At 37.6% G+C, this 25,036-nt stretch overlaps 1 protein-coding gene across 4 annotated transcripts in view; it reads left to right on the forward strand.

The window, feature by feature from the left end:
- The window catches only part of CARS1 (cysteinyl-tRNA synthetase 1), a 36,030-nt gene extending 13,419 nt beyond the window's left edge, over positions 1 to 22,611 (forward strand). For all 4 annotated transcript variants that reach the window (XM_076344162.1, XM_076344163.1, XM_076344164.1 and 1 more), the window contains 16 exons: positions 373 to 513; positions 1,291 to 1,379; positions 2,524 to 2,645; positions 4,525 to 4,637; positions 5,183 to 5,311; positions 5,526 to 5,655; positions 5,979 to 6,082; positions 7,123 to 7,220; positions 8,673 to 8,862; positions 9,389 to 9,457; positions 12,263 to 12,344; positions 16,879 to 16,959; positions 17,328 to 17,395; positions 18,768 to 18,827; positions 19,919 to 20,002; positions 21,103 to 22,611. In XM_076344162.1, the coding sequence (XP_076200277.1) occupies positions 373 to 513; positions 1,291 to 1,379; positions 2,524 to 2,645; positions 4,525 to 4,637; positions 5,183 to 5,311; positions 5,526 to 5,655; positions 5,979 to 6,082; positions 7,123 to 7,220; positions 8,673 to 8,862; positions 9,389 to 9,457; positions 12,263 to 12,344; positions 16,879 to 16,959; positions 17,328 to 17,395; positions 18,768 to 18,827; positions 19,919 to 20,002; positions 21,103 to 21,237 (1,695 nt within the window). In that variant the 3' untranslated portion in view covers positions 21,238 to 22,611. The remainder of the gene's footprint in view (positions 1 to 372; positions 514 to 1,290; positions 1,380 to 2,523; positions 2,646 to 4,524; positions 4,638 to 5,182; positions 5,312 to 5,525; positions 5,656 to 5,978; positions 6,083 to 7,122; positions 7,221 to 8,672; positions 8,863 to 9,388; positions 9,458 to 12,262; positions 12,345 to 16,878; positions 16,960 to 17,327; positions 17,396 to 18,767; positions 18,828 to 19,918; positions 20,003 to 21,102) is intronic.
- The last annotated feature ends 2,425 nt before the right edge of the window (positions 22,612 to 25,036 follow it).

A 25,036-nucleotide genomic window follows, 5' to 3' on the forward strand; every position in this document is an offset into this window, starting at 1 on the left:
TTTCAAACACTTTTTAGCAATGTGCACAGTCAGGCTTCTGTTAGGATTATCCGGTAGTAATGGGGGGAACAGGTGATGTGATATAACTGCAGGTCCCATCCGGTGTTTACAGCATAAATTCCACATGCCTATTTAAGTGATTGATATCAAAACAGATATCACTTATCAGTTTGTCTTCCATCCTCTTATTTGTTTCATCCATATTTATGAAGGGCAGTATGATAAAAATCTGACAGAAGCACGGATTACTCTGTATTCATAGCCAAGTGTCTTTTTCCTTAAGCAAACCTCTCTGTTCAGAATAAGATCTTTCTGCAGAGTTTAAACAGGTCAAGTCTTTGATCAGTTGCACTTACAATTATTGTTCTATAGATACTGTTGGAAGAAGCCAAAGATTTGCTGTCTGACTGGTTGGACACAAAATTTGGCAGTCAGGTGACTGACAATTCCATATTCTCTAAGCTCCCCAAATTCTGGGAAGGGGAATTTCATAAAGATATGGAAGCGCTCAATGTAAGTAAACAAACTGTTTTCTGTTCTAAAAGTTTATGTGCCATGCCTCATAATACCCAGAATGCAATTTAGCTCCTTAATAGCTTCCAAAACCCTCATATTTCAACCTTATTGATAAAGTATTTCCTTTAATGTGAATAGGTAGCTGTTAAATTACCACCTGTTCTGTTTCCATCCCAGCAATCTTAAACCCATTGTGCATGTTACCAGAGCCAGTTAACTGGTGACCAGGTTTGATGTGTGCACTCCATCCCTTCCCCTTGGTGTAACATGGGCTTATAATCATAAACTGATCCAGAAGTTTGAGATAGAGTCTGTTAGCTGCACAAGAGAGCCCTGCCAACCTCAGCATTTAGACTGACTATTTATCTGTCTTCAGCCACTAGGAAATTATGTGATGATAAAAATCAGTGTTACAGATGGATTTGTCTGTTACAGATGAAATGCTGTGTCATATGCAATGGTTCAAATCAGTGAAGGTTTATTTATTTACCTGCAAATCAGAGGGCCTGTTCTGTCAGAAGTGCAGTAAGTGGAAGAGCTGACATCTCCTGCAGTAATTTGTTGTTAATGTCGCCTTAAAGGCTGAGGAAAAAATGGCCACAGCACATTGTTTCAGAGCAGAAAGCTTGAAATAGGAATCTTAGATTCTACTGTCACTTGCTTTTGAGCCAATTTTTAACCAATGTATAATATATATATTTAGTGCATATTTGCATATGTATAAATACTTTTATATATAGATAAAAAGTAGAATTTTGTATTTTTTATATATAGGTTTTACCTCCAGATGTTTTAACACGGGTTAGTGAGTATGTGCCAGAAATTGTGGATTTTGTGAAAAAGATTGTGGATAATGGTTATGGGTAAGTTTGCTACTGGATGCTTTTGTTGTGTGCTTATATATATCAGAACTAGAATGATTGCTTTCAGCACTTAACTGTGAACTGTTTTCTCTGTTTACATATGCAGTAGTAGTCTTTTCCAGAAGTAGTGTTTCATCAAATAAATAAACTTCAGGTTCCTTTGCAAAAGACCTGTTATTTCTCACCTGATGAAAACGTGCTATTCTATACTTCTTATGATGTCTTACAAAGAGAGAAGTTAGATTATTAAATTTATAGGGTGAAATCCTTGTTCATTAAAATAAATAGTCAAAGTCCCATTCACTTGAACTGTGTTTGACTCCTGGCCTTCAGCAAGGGCTTTCAAAAATGGATGCCTGAGTAGATGGCTAGAAATCAGTTGTAAGTAACATAAATTAAAAATAAAAAGTAATCGTGAACTGTTTTTCTGCCATTGTCTAATATTGGTGAAAATCAAGCTAATACTCTAGAAGTTCCTAAGTATCATAATAGATTCCTGTCTGAAATTTTTCAGTTCTCTTTCTTTTAATAGCCTCAATTTTTCAACATGGATGTATTTTTATTGTGAAAAAAGCAAACCTGTGGTTCAGACTGCCATAATTTCTCTTGCATGTTCTTCCTTTAAACCTGCATTTTAAAATTTTCTTAAAAAAAGAAAGGGGGGGGGACACAGGTCAAAATTGTTTGCACTGAATTATCAGCATTCCTGGTGGTCCTGAAACTTGTGTCAGAGTTTTTGTTATGGCAGTAGTGGGACAAAATTAGCAAAGCGAAGGAGGACAAGAAGGACTGTGAAACAAACATGATTCATATTGTATTATTGCAAAATATTAAAAGGGACCAGAAGTATTGTAGATATTTCTTCTCTGGGGACTCTTATCTGATGTCTCACCTCTTAAGAGTTTAACAAAAGATAGTTGTTTTCCCTTTGATCAATTTTATTATGACTTTCAATGATTTGTCTGAAGTCTTTACGGTAAGGCCTTAAAACTTAGGCTCTCCTAAGTCATCTTTACAATACTGAGCAGTACCATAATGTATGTGGTTTCACTAGAGAACTTAAGCTTAAGACAGTGATTTTGGGGATAAAATTCAGTTAAGTCTTGGTAGAAAGTTAGCTAAATAATGATCTTAAACTTTTCAGGTATGTGTCCAATGGATCTGTATACTTTGATACTATGAAGTTTGATTCCAGTGAAAAACACTCCTATGCTAAGTTGGTTCCTGAAGCTGTAGGTGATCAAAAAGCTCTTCAAGAGGGTGAAGGTAAAAAGGGGAAATAACATTTGCTTAAGTTGCTGAAGAAACTGATGTGTTGATCTCTTCAACTGATTTCACTGATTGAATCAAAGTTACTGTCAGAGTTGAATGGTTTACCTGCTGCACTTCCTTTACCAACAGATTTCTTTTCCAAAGTTTTGTAGCTTGAGCCAGCACTTTCCTGAAAGTTTTTAATTGGAAAATACCAAGAAACTTTATTCATTCTAGGATGTTTTTGGGTTGGGGTTTGTTTGTTTGTTTTTGTCAGAATTGTGAATAGCTCAGTCATTTGACTATAGCCCAGTTATTTAGCTGTTCATCTGGTTCAAAGTAGGAGGAGCAAAGGGTCTTCCACATGCCAGGTGAAAGCTCTCCACATCAGGCTGTGGTTATTTCATGACAAATATTTGGGTTCCTCTTTCATACTGAGAATTCTTTTTACTTTGTAAACCTTGTTGTGTTGAACTAAATCCAAATACAGATTTTTTTTTTTTTTTGAGTTGAGCCATAGCAGAGGAGTAGCTTAAAATGCTCAATAAACCAGACTCATTAATTATCTACTCCTAAGGTTGTACAGTTTCAGTAGCAAATCATCCACAAAGTCTATCAGAAGAATATTAAAAGGTTTTGATATAACACTCATACTAGGTGAAATTAGGGCACTCATACTAGGTGAAACTAGCAATATCTGAGAGATGCAGTTTAAAATGGATATGATTTTTTTTTTTCTTCTTAATTCAAACCCTTATAGCTGAAATCTTCTATGTGAAATAAAAGGTGCTAGGTTAAACCACCATCTTTGTGGTAACACAAATGTATCATTTCCACCATGTAACCAGTCACTTTTGTTGAATTGTTGTGTCCTTTCACAAATAGGAACTGATGCTGAGTGATTAATGTAACTAACCAAGAGTATGCATACATCAAGTTATTGCTTGTCAGCTTAGCTGCTTTGACTCATTTGTGATGATTGTCCTTACCCTGACAGATAGTCATTTTGACTATTACAAGCAGCAGAAATGCTAAGCTTCAAAAGTTGCAATTAATGTAAATAAAAGCATAATACTTTTGTATTTAAAGTGCATAATGTTAGATATTCTAAACAATTGAGATTGCAGGTATCTCAGTCTGTACATCAAAATTAATTGACGTTTAACCTTGACAGTTTTGTCTTTAATCTGTCTTGGATTCTTATATGGTAGGTGGTATTGTTATCCACTTTTAGTCTTGGACAGTACTGCAGAAATGGTAAATTCCCTGTGTTTTAAAGATGTTATAATGAGAGTACCTCCTAAATGATCATAAGGAGGTAACAGCACATAATGCGTAACACATCTGTGATGGTAACAAAACAGTAAACATAGTTATTGAACAACTACCAGCCATTCTGTGCAGCAACTGAGATTAGGGGTGGAAGAAATATCCTATGATCATGTTGTGTGTGCAGATTAAGACAATCCTAGTCTTAATTCGGATGCTTCTAACTTTGGAGTGAATTGATTCTGCAGTCTCACTTGTCTATGAGTATAAGGTTTTTTGTTTCTATGTTTCTTTTTCTGTAACTGCAATATTGGAATTGTGCCTGCAGAGAGAATGTAGATGAATCTCATGACAAAACTTAGAAAGCAGTGCAGCTGATACTTGTCAGATTTCCTGTCAACCAAACATTAATCAAAACCCCAAAGGATTATCAAGGTTAATTATGAGAAATTTTGAGGGCTGAGTGGTTTTTTTTCTTTTCTTTTTTATTTATTTATTTTTTTAATTTATTAGATTTATTTATTTATTTATTAAATTTTTTAGATGTGAGGTACAGCGAGGCCAAAAAACCAAAAATGCTTGTATTTAAATAAAATGTATATATTTACATTTTCTCTTTTGAAAGGTGACCTGAGCATCTCAGCTGATCGCTTAAGTGAGAAGCATTCTCCAAATGATTTTGCTTTGTGGAAATCCTCCAAGCCGGGAGAGCCCTCATGGGACTCTCCATGGGGAAAGGTAAGGACATCATAATCAGGATTTAGATCTTCTACACCTTATTAAATAGCACGTTACACAAATACTTTGCCTCACATATTAATAACGTATAGATTATGGAGATCTTGTATTCAATCGTAGATTCTGTTGCTATGTTCATTTAATAATTTAGAGTGTGTATCAATCTGTCTGATACTTTTTAAACAGAAGTCTGCATGCAGGCTCATGACAACTGTTACTGGTCATTTGTCCTATTTATCTCTAGGCTTTATCTGCAGTAATTTCTATATCCTTTTTTTTTCTTGTGATCAAAAATATTAATGTAATTTTAAAGAGAATAATAAGCAGGATAATCAAAGCATCATAGATGTATATGCCATGTTTGATCTTTAGATCCAACAGTATACTTTTATGAAGCTGAGACTGAGAATTTTTTTTTCTTGGTAACACTGTATCTCATTTCCTCAGGTGTGTAACTGGTTAGGGGCAGACCAATGAGGCAATGATACATAGGCAGGAGAGGAAGACAATTAACTAGTAGCCAAGTAATGTCTTTTTCTTAACAGGGTCGTCCAGGCTGGCACATTGAATGTTCCGCGATGGCTGGATCCATTCTAGGAGAGTCGATGGATATTCATGGAGGAGGGTTTGATCTCCGATTTCCCCACCATGACAATGAACTGGCACAGTCTGAGGTGAATGAACTGGCCTTCAGTTTCTGCAGTGAAAAAGCGACACGGTTTGCTTTTACTGCAACTTGCACAAATCCATCAATTAATTTTTAAAACTTTCTGTGTGTTTTGTATAAGCATAACTTTTTGTTCTCAGGATTTTATTCTTAAATTATCCTACTTCATGGTATGTGTGTAAACAGTGTTGGGTCTTTGGGGATTTTTGTTTTTGCTGCAGGCATACTTTGAAAATGATCACTGGGTTCGGTATTTTCTGCATACTGGCCACTTAACAATTGCTGGCTGTAAAATGTCCAAATCTTTGAAGAATTTCATTACCATAAAAGATGCACTGAAGAAACATACAGGTAAAGATTACTTTGGAATTTGAATGCTTTTGATGTACTTTGAGTGGTGACTGTGGTAATTTTGTTATTCAGGCACATAATGGAGTTTCCAAAAATGGCTAACTTCAGGTGTCTGTCTTCTTCACTAACTTTAGAACAGCTTCCTTGTTCTTCTGTTCCTTGTCAGTATTATCTGTATGGATAATAGTGTTCTTGGTTTTTTGGTAGATGTATTGATAGTAAGAATATTAAAAATTATGTTCTTAGCCACTGCAGTATTGGAGGCCATAAAAATGCTTTAGATTATGATTATTTTCCTTTTTTTATTTTGAAACTCCTAATAGCACGGCAGTTACGGTTGGCTTTCCTCATGCACTCGTGGAAGGATACACTGGATTATTCAAATAATACCATGGAGTCAGCTATTCAGTATGAGAAGTTTATGAATGTAAGTAAGCTTTCTGTTCCTCCTCCGGCTCTCTAAGCTTTGTGTGACATATGTGTTTCAAGGAATAGAACCCAAGGATTTATAGGCCATATCCACAGACTGAGTTTGCCTTCTGAATTCATCAGGTGGGATGTCACAGGTGGGTGGCTTTATAGCGAGGGCCTATATTTGTTTAGCTACCGTTGAACATTCAAGTCATGCAAATTCCACAGACAGCTACATTTCCTTGCAGCTGGGTGCTCTCTCCAAGTTTTGACATCTCTGAGCAGCTTGGCACTTAGACGCAAGATTAGTTTCTCAGTTCAGCTTGCTTATAGGACTCAGCCCAACAGACACTCTCATAACATGTCTACCAGATCAGACTTTACACAAATATAGCCAAAGGGCAAGAGGGAGTATCATTCCTACCTTGTCTCCTCACCACATACATCAAGCATTTGCCTTCATGCCTTGCGGGCATACGTGGGGGGTCAGGCACAGTTCCTTTCCCTGCTTAGTTTGGAGCTGCGATTTAAACCCACGTTTCCCACAAGGAGGCTGTACAGCATTTTGAGATCGTTGATCTTGGTCTCTCCAGCTGAAGCTATTCTGCTTTTTATGTAAAATGTTTGGTTTGGGCCACAGAATAAGTGAAAATGACTTTTCACCAAGCTGGATACCCACACAAAATAGGCCCTCACTATAAAGCCATTTTTATTCTTCAGCTTCCATTGCTAGCAACACACTTAAAAATCTGCCATAAGAACTCTTGCCTAAACTTTTTTAAAATGGTATTGTATTTGAGCAGCTTGGTGTTAGAGTATCATAGTGTATCATGCAGTGGCAGAGCCAAGAGATAGAACTGAATTACAGTCCAACTGTGATTTACAGAGTTACGCAAAATGTGTGGCTTACCTTGTTTTAACAGACATTTAGTAGATCCTGGCTGAAACGGTGTTGAAACCATAAACTTTAAGAGGGTAATTAAGAAATAATGCCTTTTCATAGTAAATATTGGTTGTGTCTAATTTAAACTGATTTTTAGCTATATTCTTTTACAGGAGTTCTTTTTAAATGTGAAGGATATTCTTCGAGCTCCCATTGATGTGACAGGCCAGTTTCAGAAATGGGAAAATCAGGAAGCAGAGCTGAACAAAAAGTGAGTGGAGCATTCCTACTTCTCTGTGAATAGCCATTGTGTAGCGACATTTTTTCTCCTTGCAAAATGACTTACTGTGTATATAGCGATATTTTTGTCTGTAACATTTCCACTGAGTACCCCAACTCTATACAAGCTAGTGAATTTTATCTTGCAACAGCTTTGTGACGTATAGATGGAATTGTTAATTTCCCTTTCGTTTATGTTAAGTACACTGGCATGCCTCATCGCCCTGTTTGCAAAGGGAGAGAACTTTTTTGTTAGATAGCTGTCTTTTTCTTCACTACTTGAAATGCTGTCCTTCTATCTGAGAAGTGACAGTGGTTACAACTGGAAAAATAGTATTTTACACATTTCAAAGTGCAGTGAGCAAACTGAGACAAACAGAAGTTAAATGACCTGACTAAAAGCACAAAAGATCAGAGTGCCAATGTTTGAAAATATGTTATTGAGAGAGACAGTGATATCAGTGTTGCAGTCTTTCACTTTTGTGACAAAACTACATTACTGTTTGTAATACGAACAGCTTCCTATACGACTTCTAATAAGAGTGAAATTTAAAATAGAAGCATCTTATGTTGCAGTACTAAAAATATTCCTAGTTCAGTTCACTGTTGTGGACAGAGATGTTGACTATTGAAGGACCAAGTGCAGATGCTTCTGTTTGGTGGTGTCCTCTGAAAATTTCATCTTCAACTTGAGGTTGGTAGAGATAACCCTTTTTTTAAAAAAGGGGGAAGAGAGTAAGTAATAGACAGGTCAAAGGGAAGGGACAAAGGAGTGGGAGGGACAGAAGATATGCTTCATGGATATTTGCTTTTTGTCTTCTTTCTCTACCACTTCTCATTCTCTTTTCTCTGGAAAAAGTATGTTGTTTGAAACAGTAGTACCCCTTGTGTGATGAAATGGTACTTAATATACTGTATTACTTATTATGCCTATTCATGAACATTAAAGGCTTACATGAATTTATTCCTTGTATCTGCTTGTAACAGCTTCATAACACTTCACTTTGTGGTAAGTTAACTTCCAAATTGGTGCTCCTCACTGGAAAGATACTAAACAGAGTACTTGGCTGGTACATAGGGATATGAGAGCAATACTGTTAAAAAAAAAAAAAAAAAGAATAGTAAGCACAAGAAGGTACTAAATAAGCAATTTATCCGCTTTTAAAAACTGGTATGAAAAGGTCAGTTGCTGAAAAAGTGTTAGATGTAATTTGTTTGGATAGTTGTTGCCAATTAGATTATCCTGCCTGCCTTTGTCCATAGCAGCAAAACAGCAGCATCGTGATGCCTTTTTCTCTCTCATCAGTTTTTCCGTTAAATATAAACTATGACCAACAAAAGATTATCTCACTTTTAGGTCCCCTTACTCTTCTAACAGAAGTTCTTCAGAGTTGGTTGCAGATACTTTTGACATCAATAGTAAAAAAAATTCTTTTCTTCTTAGTTTTTACGACAAGAAGGCAGCAATTCATGAAGCACTGTGTGACAATATTGACACTCGCTCTGTCTTAGAAGAAATGCGTTCCTTAGTCAGTCAGAGTAACTCCTATATTGCTGCAAAGAAATCTTCCAGACAAATGCCAAACAGACTTCTTTTAGAAAACATCAGTTCCTATCTCACTCAAATGCTAAAGGTATGTAATAGCAAGTAGTAACATTGCTATTGCACTGTGCAATTATAACTGTTGTATTTTTCAAGTATGTAGGGTTCTGTACAGTCTTTGTTTAAATTTTGTAGGAAACTACAGATCTTCTATACACACCCCAACCAAAACAACCCCAAATTGCAGTGTGTGCTGCAGCAGGAACAATTTGGAGTCCTTTATGTTACATTATAATTTCAGCTAATGTTTTGTTAAATAGTGGAGAGCCCCTAACACATGCAAGGGAAATTAGACAGTAGAAAAAATACGAAGTCAGAATGTCAAATCTGACAGCTTTAAAGCTAAATCTGAAAGCCAATGCTTAGTATGCTTTATTAATTAAAACCCAAAACATCTTCTTACTGGAGCAGTTAATTGCGGGTTAAATGAGAACTACGTGGCTTCAAAACACTAGTACATGTGATTTTTGCTTAGTTTTCACGTACCTGTGACTTGATGTATACAATCTTTTCTTTTCTTTTTTCTTTTTTCTTTTGTTTTTTTTCCCATTAACCAGATTTTTGGTGCCATAGAAAGTGATGACGCAATTGGTTTTCCTGTTGGAGGGAATAGTCAAAACATAAATGTAAGTGAAGGACAAAGTACACTGTACAACATTGCTCTGTGTCCTTTGAAAGCTTAGGTTAGATAAAGCGATTACATGAGTGATATGTAGCCGAATTACATCCTTTCCACTTTTAACATGTGAATCTGAAGTAATTAGTTGGCTTAGGAAGCAGGATTTTTCTTTTATGAGAGTTGGGGTTTTTAAATATGTTTGTTTGACTTAATGACAGACAAATTGTGTAGCAACCAGAAAAAGAATTATCTTGTCTTCTGAATGATGAGTCTGTTTAAGAAACTGCATGTTAACTACAGATAGCACATGCTACAGTCTAAAGACTCATTACAAGTATTTGTATGTTAAGTAGTTTCAAAAATATAATTATACTGATTAAACTTCCTTGTGGTACACCAAAAACTAGCCTGGAGGCAGCTGGAGTTTTATCTGCATTTCAATCTTTTTCTGATCTCATTTGTACCCACAGTTTTTATCTGGCTTTTGAAGGCTGTTTTGCTTTGGTCACCCAGCAGTTCCACTGTGATGCAGAATTTTTCTGGAAATACTTGGGAGATACCTGATGAAAGTGCTGATGGGCCCTGTAATAACAGTAATGTTTCGTGATGCAGGCAGGAGAAATAACTCCATATGAAAGCTACCAGTTTTGCTCTCTTTGTTCATGCGAAAAATTTGACATGGACAAATCAGTGCTGTTTTTCAAGTATGGTCACACCTTTGAATGCAGAAAAATGTTTTTTCTGTTCCTCCTTAGAAGAAATAATTAAAACATTTGTGGTGTAACAAAAAAGCTAAACATTTTATTCATCAAAGGAAGAGGAAAGCTTGCTTGTGGTTGAAGAATGTGAATGAACACTCATCTGATAATTGCCCATGCAAATGCTTACATTACTGTGCTGTGGAAATCTCCAGTAATGATATAACAAGGATAATAAGGAAGATGCTCAGTATTCCATACCATAACCCATCAACAGTGAATTTTAAGGTAGCTCAGAATTATTCTGAATTTCAGAAGAAAGGCAGCACCTTAACACTTACCTTTTTAGGGAAAATGAAAATTAAATTCATATTTAGCACTTCATTCAGGTAGTGTTTACAACAGATATGCTTTATGGAAGGACTGGCAATAGCTTGGAACAAGTAGCTAAGCCCTTTCACTCCTTTAAAGTAACATTGCCCAGGATAGTAGAGTCAGAAGAATCTTGTGCTAACACCTGTTACACAGAAGAAACTTCTGTTTTTATCACCTAGGACATTACTGGTTTTAAGCATTATAATATAAAGATGCATAATATCACAAATGTTTTGGCTGTTTCATTTAATATTATACCCTCTTTCAATCTTCCATGCAGATACTTCTTTTTCTTAGCAAAAATTAACAGGTGAATATTCAAGGTTGGAAAACTCATTAATTACAGAAGGCTGTGGATCAGGCCTATTGTTTCTTTGTCTAAATTGGATATGAAGGAATCAATAGAGTCATTATCTCCAAAAAAGGCATAATCCTTTTCAAAAGCTCTGAAAGAACAACTAGCTTAATTACCGTGGTTCAGTAATTTACTTGAAAGGGGGTAGAAGAGATTTGAAGTCAGAAAACCTCAGGTTCCATAGTCTCATTTTCCAAATGGATTAAGTGTTGCTGTCAAGTTAGTTATTCTGGAAATAAAAATCTTTCATCTTTAAATGACTGATAAAGTAGTGACAGTGCATGCTTTCCTGACACCACCTCATTTGCATGTTGAGCTAGTTTCAGTGTAGAGGGGGTAGTGGAGATGTGACTGTTGCTCATTTTCCAGAGTCTGTTCTTTCTGCCAAACTTGTCAGCAATGGTTCCAGTTGTGAAGCTGATTGCATAGTATTCACATTTGTGAAAAGTTTTAACGAAGCCCCTCGGCTCCTTTCGTATGGGCACTTTTAGAGCATAACAGACTATCTTGTCTATTAATTGCACAGAAATTTGTCATGGAGATTTAACAGATGGGAAAGCCACGTGGAAACTGTAGGGGAAACAATAGTGTGCATTTTTTTCTCTCTCTTCCCCACCCTCCAAAGTAATGAAACTTTTAATTTAAGCAGTCCCCTGGGTGCCTGGCTTCTCCTCTTGGGATTCCAGAGAAGTGTTGGCAGACAGTGGTGATCTGTAGTTGTTTTTGTAATTGTTCACTAACTGCTTGCTGTTGCTATTCACTACCATTGAGAGCAGGATTCTCAGGACTTTTTCTTTGAGCTTTCATGACCAGCATTTACTTACACCTGAAATAATTCAACAGTAATCTCTCCTCACTTTTTGTGGGGGAGGGAGTTGTGTGAGGAATACAGACAACTGCACTGTATTGGAAATAAATACAATTAGCATAAGCCAACATCTGAGGAACAGATCTATGTTCTAATGAAAATAAGTCCTAACATCAGTTTCACCTGGTATTACATCTGACAAGCAGTTGGACCTAAGTAAGACAACACAGAACATGAAGGGGCAAATTCGTCTGGGTGCTGTTTTTATCCCCATACTGCATTATAGTTAGCTGGACTGTAGCATAACCCTGATATATCTGTAACTGGAAGGAGACGAAAAAGGAATGGGAAGAGGCAGAACTTCACAAGTTGATTTTATCTGCACAAAAAGAAAATTGACAGCTAATGCAAATTATTGTGTATCCTTTGACATCAATTGAGCAATGACAATTTTTATTGATACAGATCTGCCCTGAGGGTCAAGTTCCATCCAACAGCACATAAATATGAAGTGGGTAAGGACATGTTGTATATCTAAATGATGATTAGCTAACTGTAGAAATAATTATCCTGCAGATTGAATCTACAGTGATGCCATACCTACAAGTTCTTTCTGAGTTCAGAGAAGGAGTGCGACAGATTGCCAGAGAGAAGAAAGGTGAGAGTTCACTTTTTCCTGTATTGTTGCACATGAGACTCAGAAGTCGTAGGAATCAAACTGGGGGGGTGAGCCAGCTTATGCCGCCTCTCTTTGCTTAGAGAATAAAATTAAGGCATCTTTAAATCAGAGCTGGTTTGAATATTTGCATCTCTGCTACATGTCTTTTTAATTTGGGAATCTTTTACAGGCTGCTAAACTAATTTTCTTTAAATTTCCTAAAGAATCTAAAAGTTCTGGAATGATGAGGACTAGCTGTTGTTTTTCTAGATTAGGGCACTCCCTGCTTTCTAGATATGAAAGTACCCGTGATCTCTTCCACCAGGGAGCTTCCATTCTCTTAAAAGTGTAGATTGCTACACAATGATACTGTCTGTGTTTAAATAGCCTGAGATGTTTGTTCTTATTTGTTAGCGTAGTTGGAATTGTATAGTTGTTAGCATAGTTGGAATCCCCTGATGGTAATTGAGTGCTCTCTTTGGAGAATTCATTTGGGAGTTTGCTAGGAGTTGTTCTGGGCGCATGTTTTTTCCCCTCTGAAAAGCTTTGATCATGCTGTGTGTGTTGGCAGCAGAACTATGTAGCGTTAAAAAGGGTGTTCCATTAAGCCCTCTTTGATTTTATTGGTTGATTAGTTCCTAATGGAGCTCTTACTATTTTCTGCTGTTCCCTGTGGAATTTTACATGTCTTCAATATGTATTTGATTCTTGTTTTCTTAAAACTTTTTTACACTGAGATTTGTACTTGAAGGCAAAATAGGGCATTTTTAATATATAAAACATATATAAATAACCCATATATTACACAGAAATATAAAATTACTTGTAGTGTCTGGTTGATAACCTATTCAGCTGGCAAAGAATCTGAACCCCAATTCTGCTACTGTTTTGAGTTCTTCTAAGGGCTAATAAGTTTACCTTAAAAGCACAAAACTCTATTTGTTAATGTGACTACTCAGCTATTAGTGTCAAACTCCTATAGGCCTAACTGATGCTGAGAAATAGGCTTATTAGTTCCAACAGCAAATATTTTCTGTAATGTGAATTAATTCAAGAAGTTTGTGTGTATATCCTCAGCCAAAAATGTGACCTTTGGTCTTTCAATATTTAACGTAAATACTCATTTTGTACGAGGCTTTTTTTTCCCTTGCTTTCAGATGGTTGAGCTAAACTGATCCTCACTCTTAACAGTGGTAAGGTTTAAATATCATGGGGCTTCTTGTATATCATTTTTAGAACATAGTTAGCGCTGGACTGCTTACTGGCACTTGAGTATCTTACTTGGAAGGTATTGATTTTTTGCCTGAAATAAATTGGGCAGTAAGAATAAAGCTAGATCTAGTTGCTATTTGGTTGGGGAACAGAGCACTCTGCAGTTTGACCAGGGAGGCACCTTTCATTAAACTATTTGATATATGGAAGCTAAGTGGTGGTTGGCAGAACCTGCACTGACATGCTACTGATTTGTTTCCCTGTACCCATTAAATTCTTGCTTGCAGGAAGTGTTAAATCACTGTAAAAGTTGTTCTGATTAATGGCTGGGGATATTGCTTCTACATGGTTGTAAGTGAAGGGAGTTTCCCCATCATAGCTCGATGCTGGCAGGATGGTGTTAAATATTAATTAACGTGATCCATATTGCTTTAAGTATTCTTAGAAGTTAAATAAAAAGTATGCTGCTTCTGTAAAACCTGCAGAGTAATACAAATGTCCCCATCCATATACATATAACTTTAAAAAATGTATCTATATTTACAAAACATTTCACAGAATAGCCATTTGTAAAACTTTGTTTTTTGGTAAGAATCAAAATGTATATAATCTACAAAAACTTTACCATCATCCAGAATGGCTAACATTCAAACATATTAATAAAATTAATTCTCTATTTTATAAGCTTATTAGTATGCAAACTGGAGACCAGCACTGATCATTTGGAGTTGAGTCTTGACTTAATTTGTGAACATATCTAGCAATGATGGTAAACAGAAAAAGGAAAACACTGTGCTAGCTGTACAAGGGAAAGAAATGCAGAAAACCTCTGCAAAAGACATCAATGATTGGTTGGTCAGAGCACCTCTATATTGTGCATCTCTATATTGTGCATGCTGACATTTTACTTGAGTACTTGACCAACTGCAAAGACCCCAACTGCAAATAGTTGTCTCTGCAAGGATGCACAGTGGGGCAGATCTGTGGTCTAGTGCAGCCCCTGATGCTTGGGAAGAATTCTCATTAGTAATGAATTGTTATTCAGATGTTCAAAAGGAGCAAGTCTCTTCAGTGGTTGTTGGTTACTTACCTCAGGACATCTGCTTAAATTGACTAGCCTGTGGTAAAGGTGTCCGTGACTGAACTCTGCCTGTATCTACATTTCCTGCCATGGGTGCTGGTGCCATGTGGTATCTTGCTCTAAGCTGCTTCTAGGACAGAGTGGGAAACCCTCTGCCCTCTTCCTAATGTATCATGAGTTGACCAGAATTGGGACAAACTTGTTCATTGTAACCGTGCCTGCTCTTGTCTTTTGCTGCCAGTCTTAACATTCAGTATTCTCAAGATGCTTTTTAAGCTCCTCCTTTTCCTCCCCATCACAGTGTACCCATTCACAACAGCACAACATCAGTTTCACATCCGAGACTCTGGCTTGAAATTCACAGAAAAGAGGTCTGGGAAATAGTCACAGGCTCAAGGAGTGCCTTGCTGCCAGGGTGTTCATGGGCACTGGTGATAAGGTACTATCCCGCTGGTTTCCTGATCGCTGTCCACAGTGAGGATAAAGGTTTATACCTTGGGGCAGCCCATAAACAACCCCCTACCCAATCCCTAAACATCTTTTCTCTGGAGGTACCACATGCAAAGAACAGGCACATTTCAGCCCTAAGAAGCACGGTGCTGACTCCTCTGGTGACAGAGGATTGAGCAAAGGATGTGTCCTTTCATAAATAATACATTTTGTTATACATTTCTCATTATTCTCTACCTTGATGGACTACTTCTTCTTAAACTTTCAATTATTCATTATTTCAGATAAGTAAATATTTATAACTGAGCAGATGCTGTTTTATTGAATAAGCAGTAGGTGTATCTGGTACATTCTTGATATGACAAGTATAATTCCTTTGCCTAGGTTAGAGTCAACACCTTTTAGTGTTAACAGCCAGTGAGGTAATCTTATCCCTTGTTTATCTTAATGGCTTCTTTAGAGTTGCATCAAACATGTTTCTTTGCAGGGACTTGAAATTCATAAATGTGGTTCACTGTATAACTGCTCTGGATCAAGAAAAATAATGACTTAGTTCACAGCAGACAAAAGAGCTTCTATAAAATGCAGTTTCCTATACAAAGAGAGAGTCGCAGAACACTACCATGCAATGAAATAGGGTGGCTGTTCCTTTTTATGGGATTAGGGTAGTCAGTGCTCTGTTCACTGTTCAGCTCTCTGAGGCTCTGAGAATTACGGAAGAGATGAAGGCTTAGGGGTGGTACTTGTATCTACTGATATGTGCAGTGTTTAGTACGGTGTCTGGATGGTAGCTTCTACTGCCAGAATTAGTACCTTTGAGACCCCTAGTACTTCTTATGTTTAATAAGCTGAGAGTTGCAGAAAGGGAGAACACTTGCTTATTATAAGCACATGGTATCATCTAACCTTGTCACACTCGGTACGCGTTTCCTCATAAATACAAGACTATAAAAAATGCCACTGAATTAAGTTCACAACAACAACATACTGGGTCTTCTTGATGCATTTAGTTCCCCTTAACTGTTCTGCTGCTTCTCGGCTGAATGCAATTTCTCATCCAAGTAAACATCTTGTATGAAGATTTATTTTCCTCTGAAGACTTGATAGCATCTATTTCAGCTAAATCTTGAGTCCTTAACCATTTGCAGTCATCAAAGCCTTTTTGATAAGTTTGCAAGGAAAAAAAAATATTAGTCATGGTGTCCTGATCACCATCCAGAAAGCCAAATCAAAATTCTCTGTTCTGCTGCAACTAACTGGCTTGCTTGAAAAAACTGGCTTGGTCAGACTAGGTGATAAAGGTAACTATCTGTAGAAACAGTTGCTCTGATAAATGTATGTGTAGTTATAAAAACAACAAGATCATAGGCCTTCAAAGGCACTGTTAGATGTATCACAGGATATGTTAATTTATGATTTTTCTAAAATAGGGTTCTTAACCTTATGGGAAATCTTACAGCAACAATTAGGATCTTCCTGAGTCATATACCCTTCCACTATACCCTGGCAGAATTGTTGCATCATTCCTGAATTGCCTTGGATTTTGTTTCTGTTCCCCTTCAGGAACAATGAGGGTATCTTGGGAGAAATTTATGAATTTCAAGTCCCTGCAAAGAAACATGCTTCTCTGTGTAGTTGAAAGAAGGCAGAACTTACTTAAACAAAAGACCTTTCTCTGGCCTGTGTGAGAGAGTGGCAATTTCTTAATTGCATTTAAATAACTATGTAGCAGGATAGAAGTACAGTTTCACCAAATCTTACTTCACTAAAAGTATTTTTCATGCTCTGTAGTAACTGAAGTGCTGCAGTTGAGTGATGCTCTTCGAGATGACATCCTTCCTGAACTTGGTGTTCGATTTGAAGATCATGAAGGTACCCAATTATGTGTTGCAACTTTGTAGGTAGCTGTTTTTATAATCTTACTATTTTCATAAGAAGTGGAAAACAACCTGTCAAGACTAACCTGGAATAATGCAACAAACTTAAGGACTGCAAAGCTATCATATTTCTGATTAATGAATATATATTATAGAACTGTATATTGGAATATATGTATAGAATATAAAAACGTACATTGCAATCTTTTGGTATAGCACCTAATTTCTTAGTCACTTTTGAGTAGTTAACTCAGTTGTACTTGCATTCAGCTTGCAAAAAGAAAACAGTTATCATAGGGTAAATGCATTTATCTTTGACTATTCAAGCATTGGAAACTCATTCATCTGTTTTTGCTTCTTTAGGACTTCCAACTGTGGTTAAATTAGTGGATAAGGACACGTTATTGAAAGAAAGAGAAGAAAAGAAAAAGGTTATTATTTTAAGCATTCTGTATTTTTTTAAATTTAAAGTAATGTGTAAGCTGTGGATACTTTTACATTTCTTTGATAACCTGTAAGAAAAATCTTAACAGACTAGCAACAAGGAAAATAACGTAAGAAAATTGATACTAAAATTTGAGTGGTGTTCAGGAAAAGAATTTTTGAAACAGTAGCTTCTTGAAAATTTTATATGGGACCTAATGAATACCTCTAAGGTTTTTTGTTTGTTTGTTTTTTAAAATCTTCATATAATTAAGGGATGTTGAGTATTGCATGTGTACTGTCTTATATCTCTGGAAGAACAATTCTGATGAGAAGCTATTCTGACTTCTTTTGTCTGTACAAATGAGGTTGACATTTTCCATAGAACTAGACTGTGTTTATCCGATACGTGAGAACAAAATGCACTGGCTAAATCTTAATTAATGTAGTATGGATGAATGAGATACTCAGGGTGTGGGGGCAAGAATTCACATGTTACTATATAAAGATTGTGAATCCTAATTCACATGCACAAGGTCTGTACAGAAACCCTCTTTTTGGCACTTCCTAGCATTAATATTTAACTTTGTAACATTTGAAAGTAACACTTCATATGTCTTTCTTCAGTTTTAACAAATAATAAAATTCCATCATAACTAGAAATGTTTGGAAGACTTTCCAACGTTTCTCTTCCATGTAGTTGTTTTTTAGAAAAGGGAGAAGTAAAATGTAGTTTCAGCCAATTTCAGATGTTTTCATCAAAAAGGCATTTGAAGGCAGTTTGTACATAGCTGCTGGGTGGAACCTGCAGCTAGAGTACATTTTCCCTGGAAACAGTATTATGTTCAGTACTTACAGAACCCTTGTAGAACTGATAGGTCCCTCCTAAGCAAGTGCAAGATGAGATTTTTTTTTTTTTTTTTTTTTTTAAGTTTTGTAAGTTGGCTAAATTTGGATAGTTTTTTCCCTGGGAACATCAAGGGATACAACTGCTTCTTGAGAAACTGTAATGTCTTCACAGTTTGAGGCAAGAGCTTAAAATATCAGCAAAATATGTTATTTAAACATTTTTCCCTGTGAAATGGCAGGACCATTTCTTCTGCAGGCTTTGTAGGTATTCTTTCATATGTATACACTTTGCATGCAAAATGCATTCTGAACAGTTAAAACCGGTTTAACTGTGAATAAAAGCAAATGAAATCAAAGTTGTACAGTGGGAAATATCAATCCTAATTATACGGCATGGTGGTTTTGCTGCAGGTCACACTGCCAGTTTTCTCCGTAATTAGATATCCAGGGGAGCTAGCTGGCTCAGATTTTTAGAAAACAACCAAATGAAGTAGTTAGTTACCTTTTACTCATTAACATTGCCTTTCATAGATTGAAGAAGAGAAAAAAAGGAAGAAAGAAGAAGCAGCCAGGAAAAAACAAGAGCAGGAAGTAAGTGTTCAGATCCTTTTAATCTGGTTTTGAAGAAAAGTGTTAGCAGCAATAGTCACGTGCAGGAAAGATTACATTAGAACACAGGCTCTCTGCCCGGCCTTAACTGGGCCTCCATTTAGGTTTTTTTTTGTCTACAATTTCCTGCTTAGAATAACTTTGGCTTGCAGTTCAGATTTGAATATTCAGCTCCTATTATAGAGAAGCCATCTTTGAAAACATAACTAAAGGCTGCAAAAGCTTTTTAGAAGACCTTGTAGCACATATTTCAGTCTATAGACAGTATTACTTCCTTAATTGCCAAAGTAGTATCTTACATGCCTGTTAGAGAAGATTTTGCTTGTGTCATTTATTATTTTCTTCCCTTTCCAGTGTTGTAGGTATGTGTGAAAACAGGGGTTTTTTTCTCTTTAAGAATCCACCTGTTCCCTACGATTGAACTCTGAAATGTAGCGTTTTGTAAAAACACATTTTATCTCTACAGTTGGAATTGAGATATCTCAAACATTTTAGGCTGTGGATGAGGAGTAGACAGCCAGAGGAGATGAACTCATAAGAAGAAAAGATTGTTTGCCATGCTGAGGACTCTAACAGTACAGGAAACGCGTTCCTAGGTTAAAAGAGGAAGTAAACTTTTAGAGAGCACCATGTAGTCTCTAAAAAGAGAGAAAACCAGATAAATAGCATTTATCACCCACAAATTCCAAGTAGCTTTTTGCATTCTTTCCAAAAGGTGATTCCCTTGCATTGGGCATAAATTACTTGGAAAGGATTCTGAGATGTGCTTGTTTACAGATAAGTGAAAGTTCAGTTTGTTTTCAGTGCAATTACTTGCATACTGATCCTGCTGTGACCTGCATACAAACCTGTGCTTGTCAGCAGGAAAAACATTCCCCCCCACCCCCCCGACAAGCACAGCTAAGACTTACTGAGTTGTTCTTCACTGAAAGTTTATTTTCACATGATAAACAATTGTGAATTAAATGCTCTTTGATTTGCAAATTATAGTCTACTTTTCCTTTTGTATATGTGACAGGTTGTCAGTAATTAACTGTGATGCTAATGCAGTTAATGCACGTTTTATATTACAGGCAGCAAAACTGGCAAAAATGAAGATTCCACCACATGAAATGTTTAAATCAGAACGTGACAAATATTCCATGTTTGATGAAAACGTAAGAGACTTTTCTTTAGATAGGGAGTAGTTTTCCTTCCCCAGTTGTACATACTCAATTGTATGTGTACATAGCTGATCTTGTTCCAAAATTTCCAGGGCAGTGCTATTAATGTAGTGGGAAGAGGGAAGGAGAAAAAGAAAAGGTGATATATTAATTTTATTGCACATACATATTGCATTGGGGAGCAAGGTTCTCTGTTAGCCATCTTTTCAAGAGTATTTTCATTGTACATTGGTTTCCTTTGACCCCTCTCATTGCAGAGCAAAATTCCCTGTAGATATTGTGGGTAGGAACATGCATGATGTTTGTTCAATGATTTATTACCCTGTTGCAAGGCAAGGAATTCACTTGCAAGTACAAACTCCCCAACTCTGCCAGAACTGATGTTTTTCACAGAGGCCCTGTGCTTCCTTTTTGCTTCTGCCCACTGTTTTGCTCGCTCCTGGAAAAGGATCTCTGAAGGGGCTGTATGGATAACTTTGCTCTTGATTGCTCCCCTTGAGGATAAAAGGTGTTACTTGGAAAACATAAAGCACTGTTTCTTCAGCGCTTGATCTGGGACATTGATCCTGCTTCTGCCTGTCCTCTTCACTCGCGTAAACCCAGGCCCTGGGGGCAAGTAAGAATGGAGAGTGTAAATACTGGAAAATACCCCTGCAAGCCAAGGAGAATGTCCATAAAAACTCTGATCATACTTTCTCCATCGAGAACACAAATCTATTATTGCTTTTGCTTTAAGCCTTGGATCCAATGTGGTAGTATGATTAAAAGTGGTCTCTCAACCATCTGTTCAGGGATTAGTCGCTATTCTCTTAACTATAACCATCTAGAAGTTAGTTGTCTAAGCTTCCCTTACTTAGTACAGGACAGAAAATAAATACACGCTTTGCTCCTTCATTAACTTGGAAGGGAACATACACAAATAGTCAAAGTTAGTAGTCAAACTTCTAGGTGACTAAAATTAGCCAAGATGCAACCCATCCTGACAGCTTGACATTATGACATTATCCCCCTATCTTATTAAAGCACGATTCCATAAGGAGCAAAAGCAGTCCAAGAATTTATCTTTATTCTTTTTTTTTGTTTTAATATTTCAGGGATTTCCCACCCATGATACAGAAGGCAAAGAACTCAGCAAAGGACAAATTAAGAAGCTAAAGAAACTTTATGAAACCCAAGAAAAGCTATACAAGGAGTATCTACAAATGGTTCAGAATGGAAGTGCAAACTGAAAACAACAGGACTTTTTTTTAGAAGGCGAGTGCTGGGTCACCATTGAAGAAGTGAGCATATACCTATGCTCAAATTCCTGTTTACACTTTCTATTACGTGCAAAGTAAAAATCCTGTTTACGTGGATTAATAATGTCATCTGGAAAGTCAATAAAAATCCATTCTTAAAAAAAGCCAAACTGTAAGAAGTTTCTTCACAACAGTAGCACGTTGAATGGTTGCCAGTTCTGTTTGGGAAGGTGCTGCTCAGTCAGCAAATCCACATAAGGATTCTTGTTTATTATAGCTGTCCAGGCTTTGGTTAATTTGTCCTGCATACTGATCTCTATCTAAAACCCGCTGCAGCTTGCATTCTGGAATATGTCACAGTCAGCAAAATTTACTACTAAATGGGAGCTGAGTAATTTGTCCCACAGTAAGAGCAGTATTTTCCAGATGACTTTAGTATCTTTACATAAGCAGGAAAAACTGGGTAGTTCTACTATGATACTTACTCTAGCTGCTGTTATTAAAAACTCTCATAAGTATACCCAGAACACTTTGCATAGTAGAAGCTAACAGTCCCTTTGTTGCAAAAGGGAACAGATCATCATCTTTGCTCAACCTGCAGTTGCAGTCAAGTGGGTAAGTACAAGGCAAATGCACCTGCATTGAACAAACAGGTGAGGAAGACATGAAGGGCTAATGGCGGAGGGTGCTGCATTCTTGGAGCTATCCCTCCAAGGAAACAGGAGTGCTGCCAAAGTACCTAATTACCTGTTCAGAGCCAAGGGGAATTAACAGAGGGTTTCTTACTGAGATACGGTTTGTGGATTGGTTTGCAATTAGGAAATACAGCTGTAAATTGCTTGTTATTCAAGACTGATGTTTTTAAGATGACAATTTAACCCGGAGTTAATAATCTTTCTGATCTAGTATGGTCACATTATGTCTGCAAGGACAGTTCTCTGTTGCCTAATAATGCATTTCACTGGCAGTAGCTACTTCACGAAATCCTAAAAAATATCTCACCTACTTCACAACTGCATATAACAGCTAAGTGTCCAATATGCAGAACTATATTCATCAAGTATTCTTAAGCCTCAAGGTGACTTGCAGAAGGTCGTACTGTGACACCTCTGTTCTCTCAACTCTTAGGTTCATGCTATAACCATTAGGCTACGTTTCTTTCCTTAATTAGGAGTTAAAACATCTTTGCTTTATATTTTTATATTTATATTCCTCCTTCTGAGGAATGAACATATTTGGAGTAACAGAAAGGTCTAGTAGGTTTTTTTTCTAGTTTGTATGTATTTGCCTTTGAAAACATATCTAATGTTAAGGTCAGTAAAGCACATGCATCTTGTATGCAGAAAATAAAATCTGTTGTAAAGTACAAGTTGTATGTGACCTTTGTATAGTGGGAGGAATAGAGAGCTTATCTTTATTCCACAACCATCTTTTTGAAATGTGGTTTACAGAGATTTTCCTTTAGCTTGCTATTACTAACTGAATTCATTTTGCATTCAGTATTTGATTATTCTGCTAATTTCTAATTAATTGTATAAATGCATGTTTGCTGTGGTTTAACCTCAGCCGGCAACTGAGCACCACACAGCTGCTTGCTCACTCTCCCTCCACCCCCGGTAGGATGGGGGAGAGAATCGGAAGAGTAAAAGTGAGAAAACTCGTGGGTTGAGATAAACAGTTTAATAATTGAAATAAAGGAAAATAGTAATAATAACAACAATAAAAAGAATATACAAAGCAAGTGATGCACGATGCAATTGCCCAGCCAGCCCCCGAGCAGCGGCCCCCCCAGCCAGCTTTCCCCCAGTTTATGTGCTGAGCATGATGTCACACGGTATGGAATGTCCCTTTGGCCAGTTTGGGTCAGCTGTCCTGGCTGTGCCCCCTCCCAGCTTCTTGTGCACCTGCAGCCTTCTCAGTCGGTAGAGCTTGGGAAGCTGAAAAGTCCTTGGCTAGTGTAAGTGCTACTTAGCAACAACTAAACCATCAGTGTGTTATCAACATTATTCTCATACTAAATCCAAAACACAGCACTGTACCAGCTACCAGGAAGAAAATTAACTCTATCCCAGCCGAAACCAGGACAGTATCCACCCCTTATTCTATACCATCATGCCCAGGTCCCACACTTTCCAATACATTCCCATTAATCACCACCCCTTTTTCCTGTCTTTTGATATATATACACACAGATATAATTCCCTTAGTCTATGGGCTGTCCCTATAAAATGTTCGTTGTGTTCATTTAATTCATTTGGACTTCGGGCTCTATCTGTCATAGTAATCTTTCAGGGCAGGAAAGATGGTGTGCTGTGTTGGATTGTTTCATGTTGAAGTCAGTTCTGGTTCCATCATCACTGCTATTTGCTCGGTTTCATCAAAGTACATTCTTCATTAACCTGTGTGATTCTTATTGTAGTAAGATTGTAATTGATATGGCATATAAGATTACATAGCAATTAACATCATACAGTTCAAATCATTGGCTATTCTCACCCAAAATCAAATCCCCTTCAGGTACACATCGGACTTACCCATCCTTCTGCATTACCCACGAAGTGCACCCAGGTCCTTGAGCAAAAGCAATCCCACAGATGGGTTTGCCTTTGCCCAAGGCAGAAATAACCCAGATTGTCTTCCCCAGCATATTTTTTATGTGCACTACAGGGACTTTATCCCCATCTACAGTACGTAAAAGTTCTGACTGGGCAGGGCCTGCTCAATTGGCAGATCCCCTAGAGTTGACTAACCAGGTGGCTTTTGCTAAACATGTGTCCCAATGTTTGAATGTTCCACCACCCATTGCTCTGTGTAGTCTTTAACAGTCCATTGTATTGTTCAGTTTTCCCAGAGGCTGGTACATGATAGGGGATGTGATATACCCACTCAATGCCATGTTCTTTGGACCAGGTGCCTATGAGGTTGTTTCAGAAATGAGTCCCGTTGTCTGACTCAATTATTTCTGGGGTGCCATGTCCCATAGGACTTGCTTTTCAAGGCCCAGGATAGTGTTCCGGGTGGTGGCATGGGGCACAGGATATGTTTCCAGCCATCCAGTGGTTGCCTCCACCATTGTAAGCACATAGCACTTGCCTTGGCAGGTTTGTGGGACTGTGATATAATCAATCTGCCAGGCCTCCCCATATTTGTATTTTAGCCATCGTCCTCCATATGAGAGAGGCTTTAACCGCTTGGCTTGCTTGATTGCAGCGCATGTTTCACATTCATGGATAACCTGTGCAACAGTGTCCATGGTCAAGTCCACCCCTTGATCACGAGCCCATCTGTATGTTGCATCTCTTCCTTGGTGACCTGAGGTGTCATGGGCCCACTGAGCTATAAATAACTCACCCTTATGTTGCCAGTCCAGCACTGGCACAGTGCTCAACACAGATCGAGCCACTTCAGTCTTAGCAGCCTGATCCACCTGCTGGTTGTTTTGATGTTCTTCAGTGGCCCGACTCTTGGGTACGTGAGCATCTACGTGACGGACTTTTACAACCAGGTTCTCCACCCAGGCAGCAATATCTTGCCACAATGCGGCAGCCCAGATGGGTTTGCCTCTGCACTGCCAGTTGCTCTGCTTCCATTGCTGTAACCACCGCCACAGGGCATTTGCCACCATCCATGAGTCAGTATAGAGATAGAGCACTGGCCACTTTTCTTGGCCAGCAATGTCTAAAGCCAGCTGGATGGCCTTTACTTTTGCAAATTGGCTCGATTCACCTTCTCCTTCACCAGTTTCTACAACTTGTCGCATGGTACTCCACACAGCAGCCCTCCACCTCCG

This window comes from Aptenodytes patagonicus, chromosome 7 (genome assembly GCF_965638725.1).
Source record: "Aptenodytes patagonicus chromosome 7, bAptPat1.pri.cur, whole genome shotgun sequence".
NCBI lineage: Eukaryota > Metazoa > Chordata > Aves > Sphenisciformes > Spheniscidae > Aptenodytes > Aptenodytes patagonicus.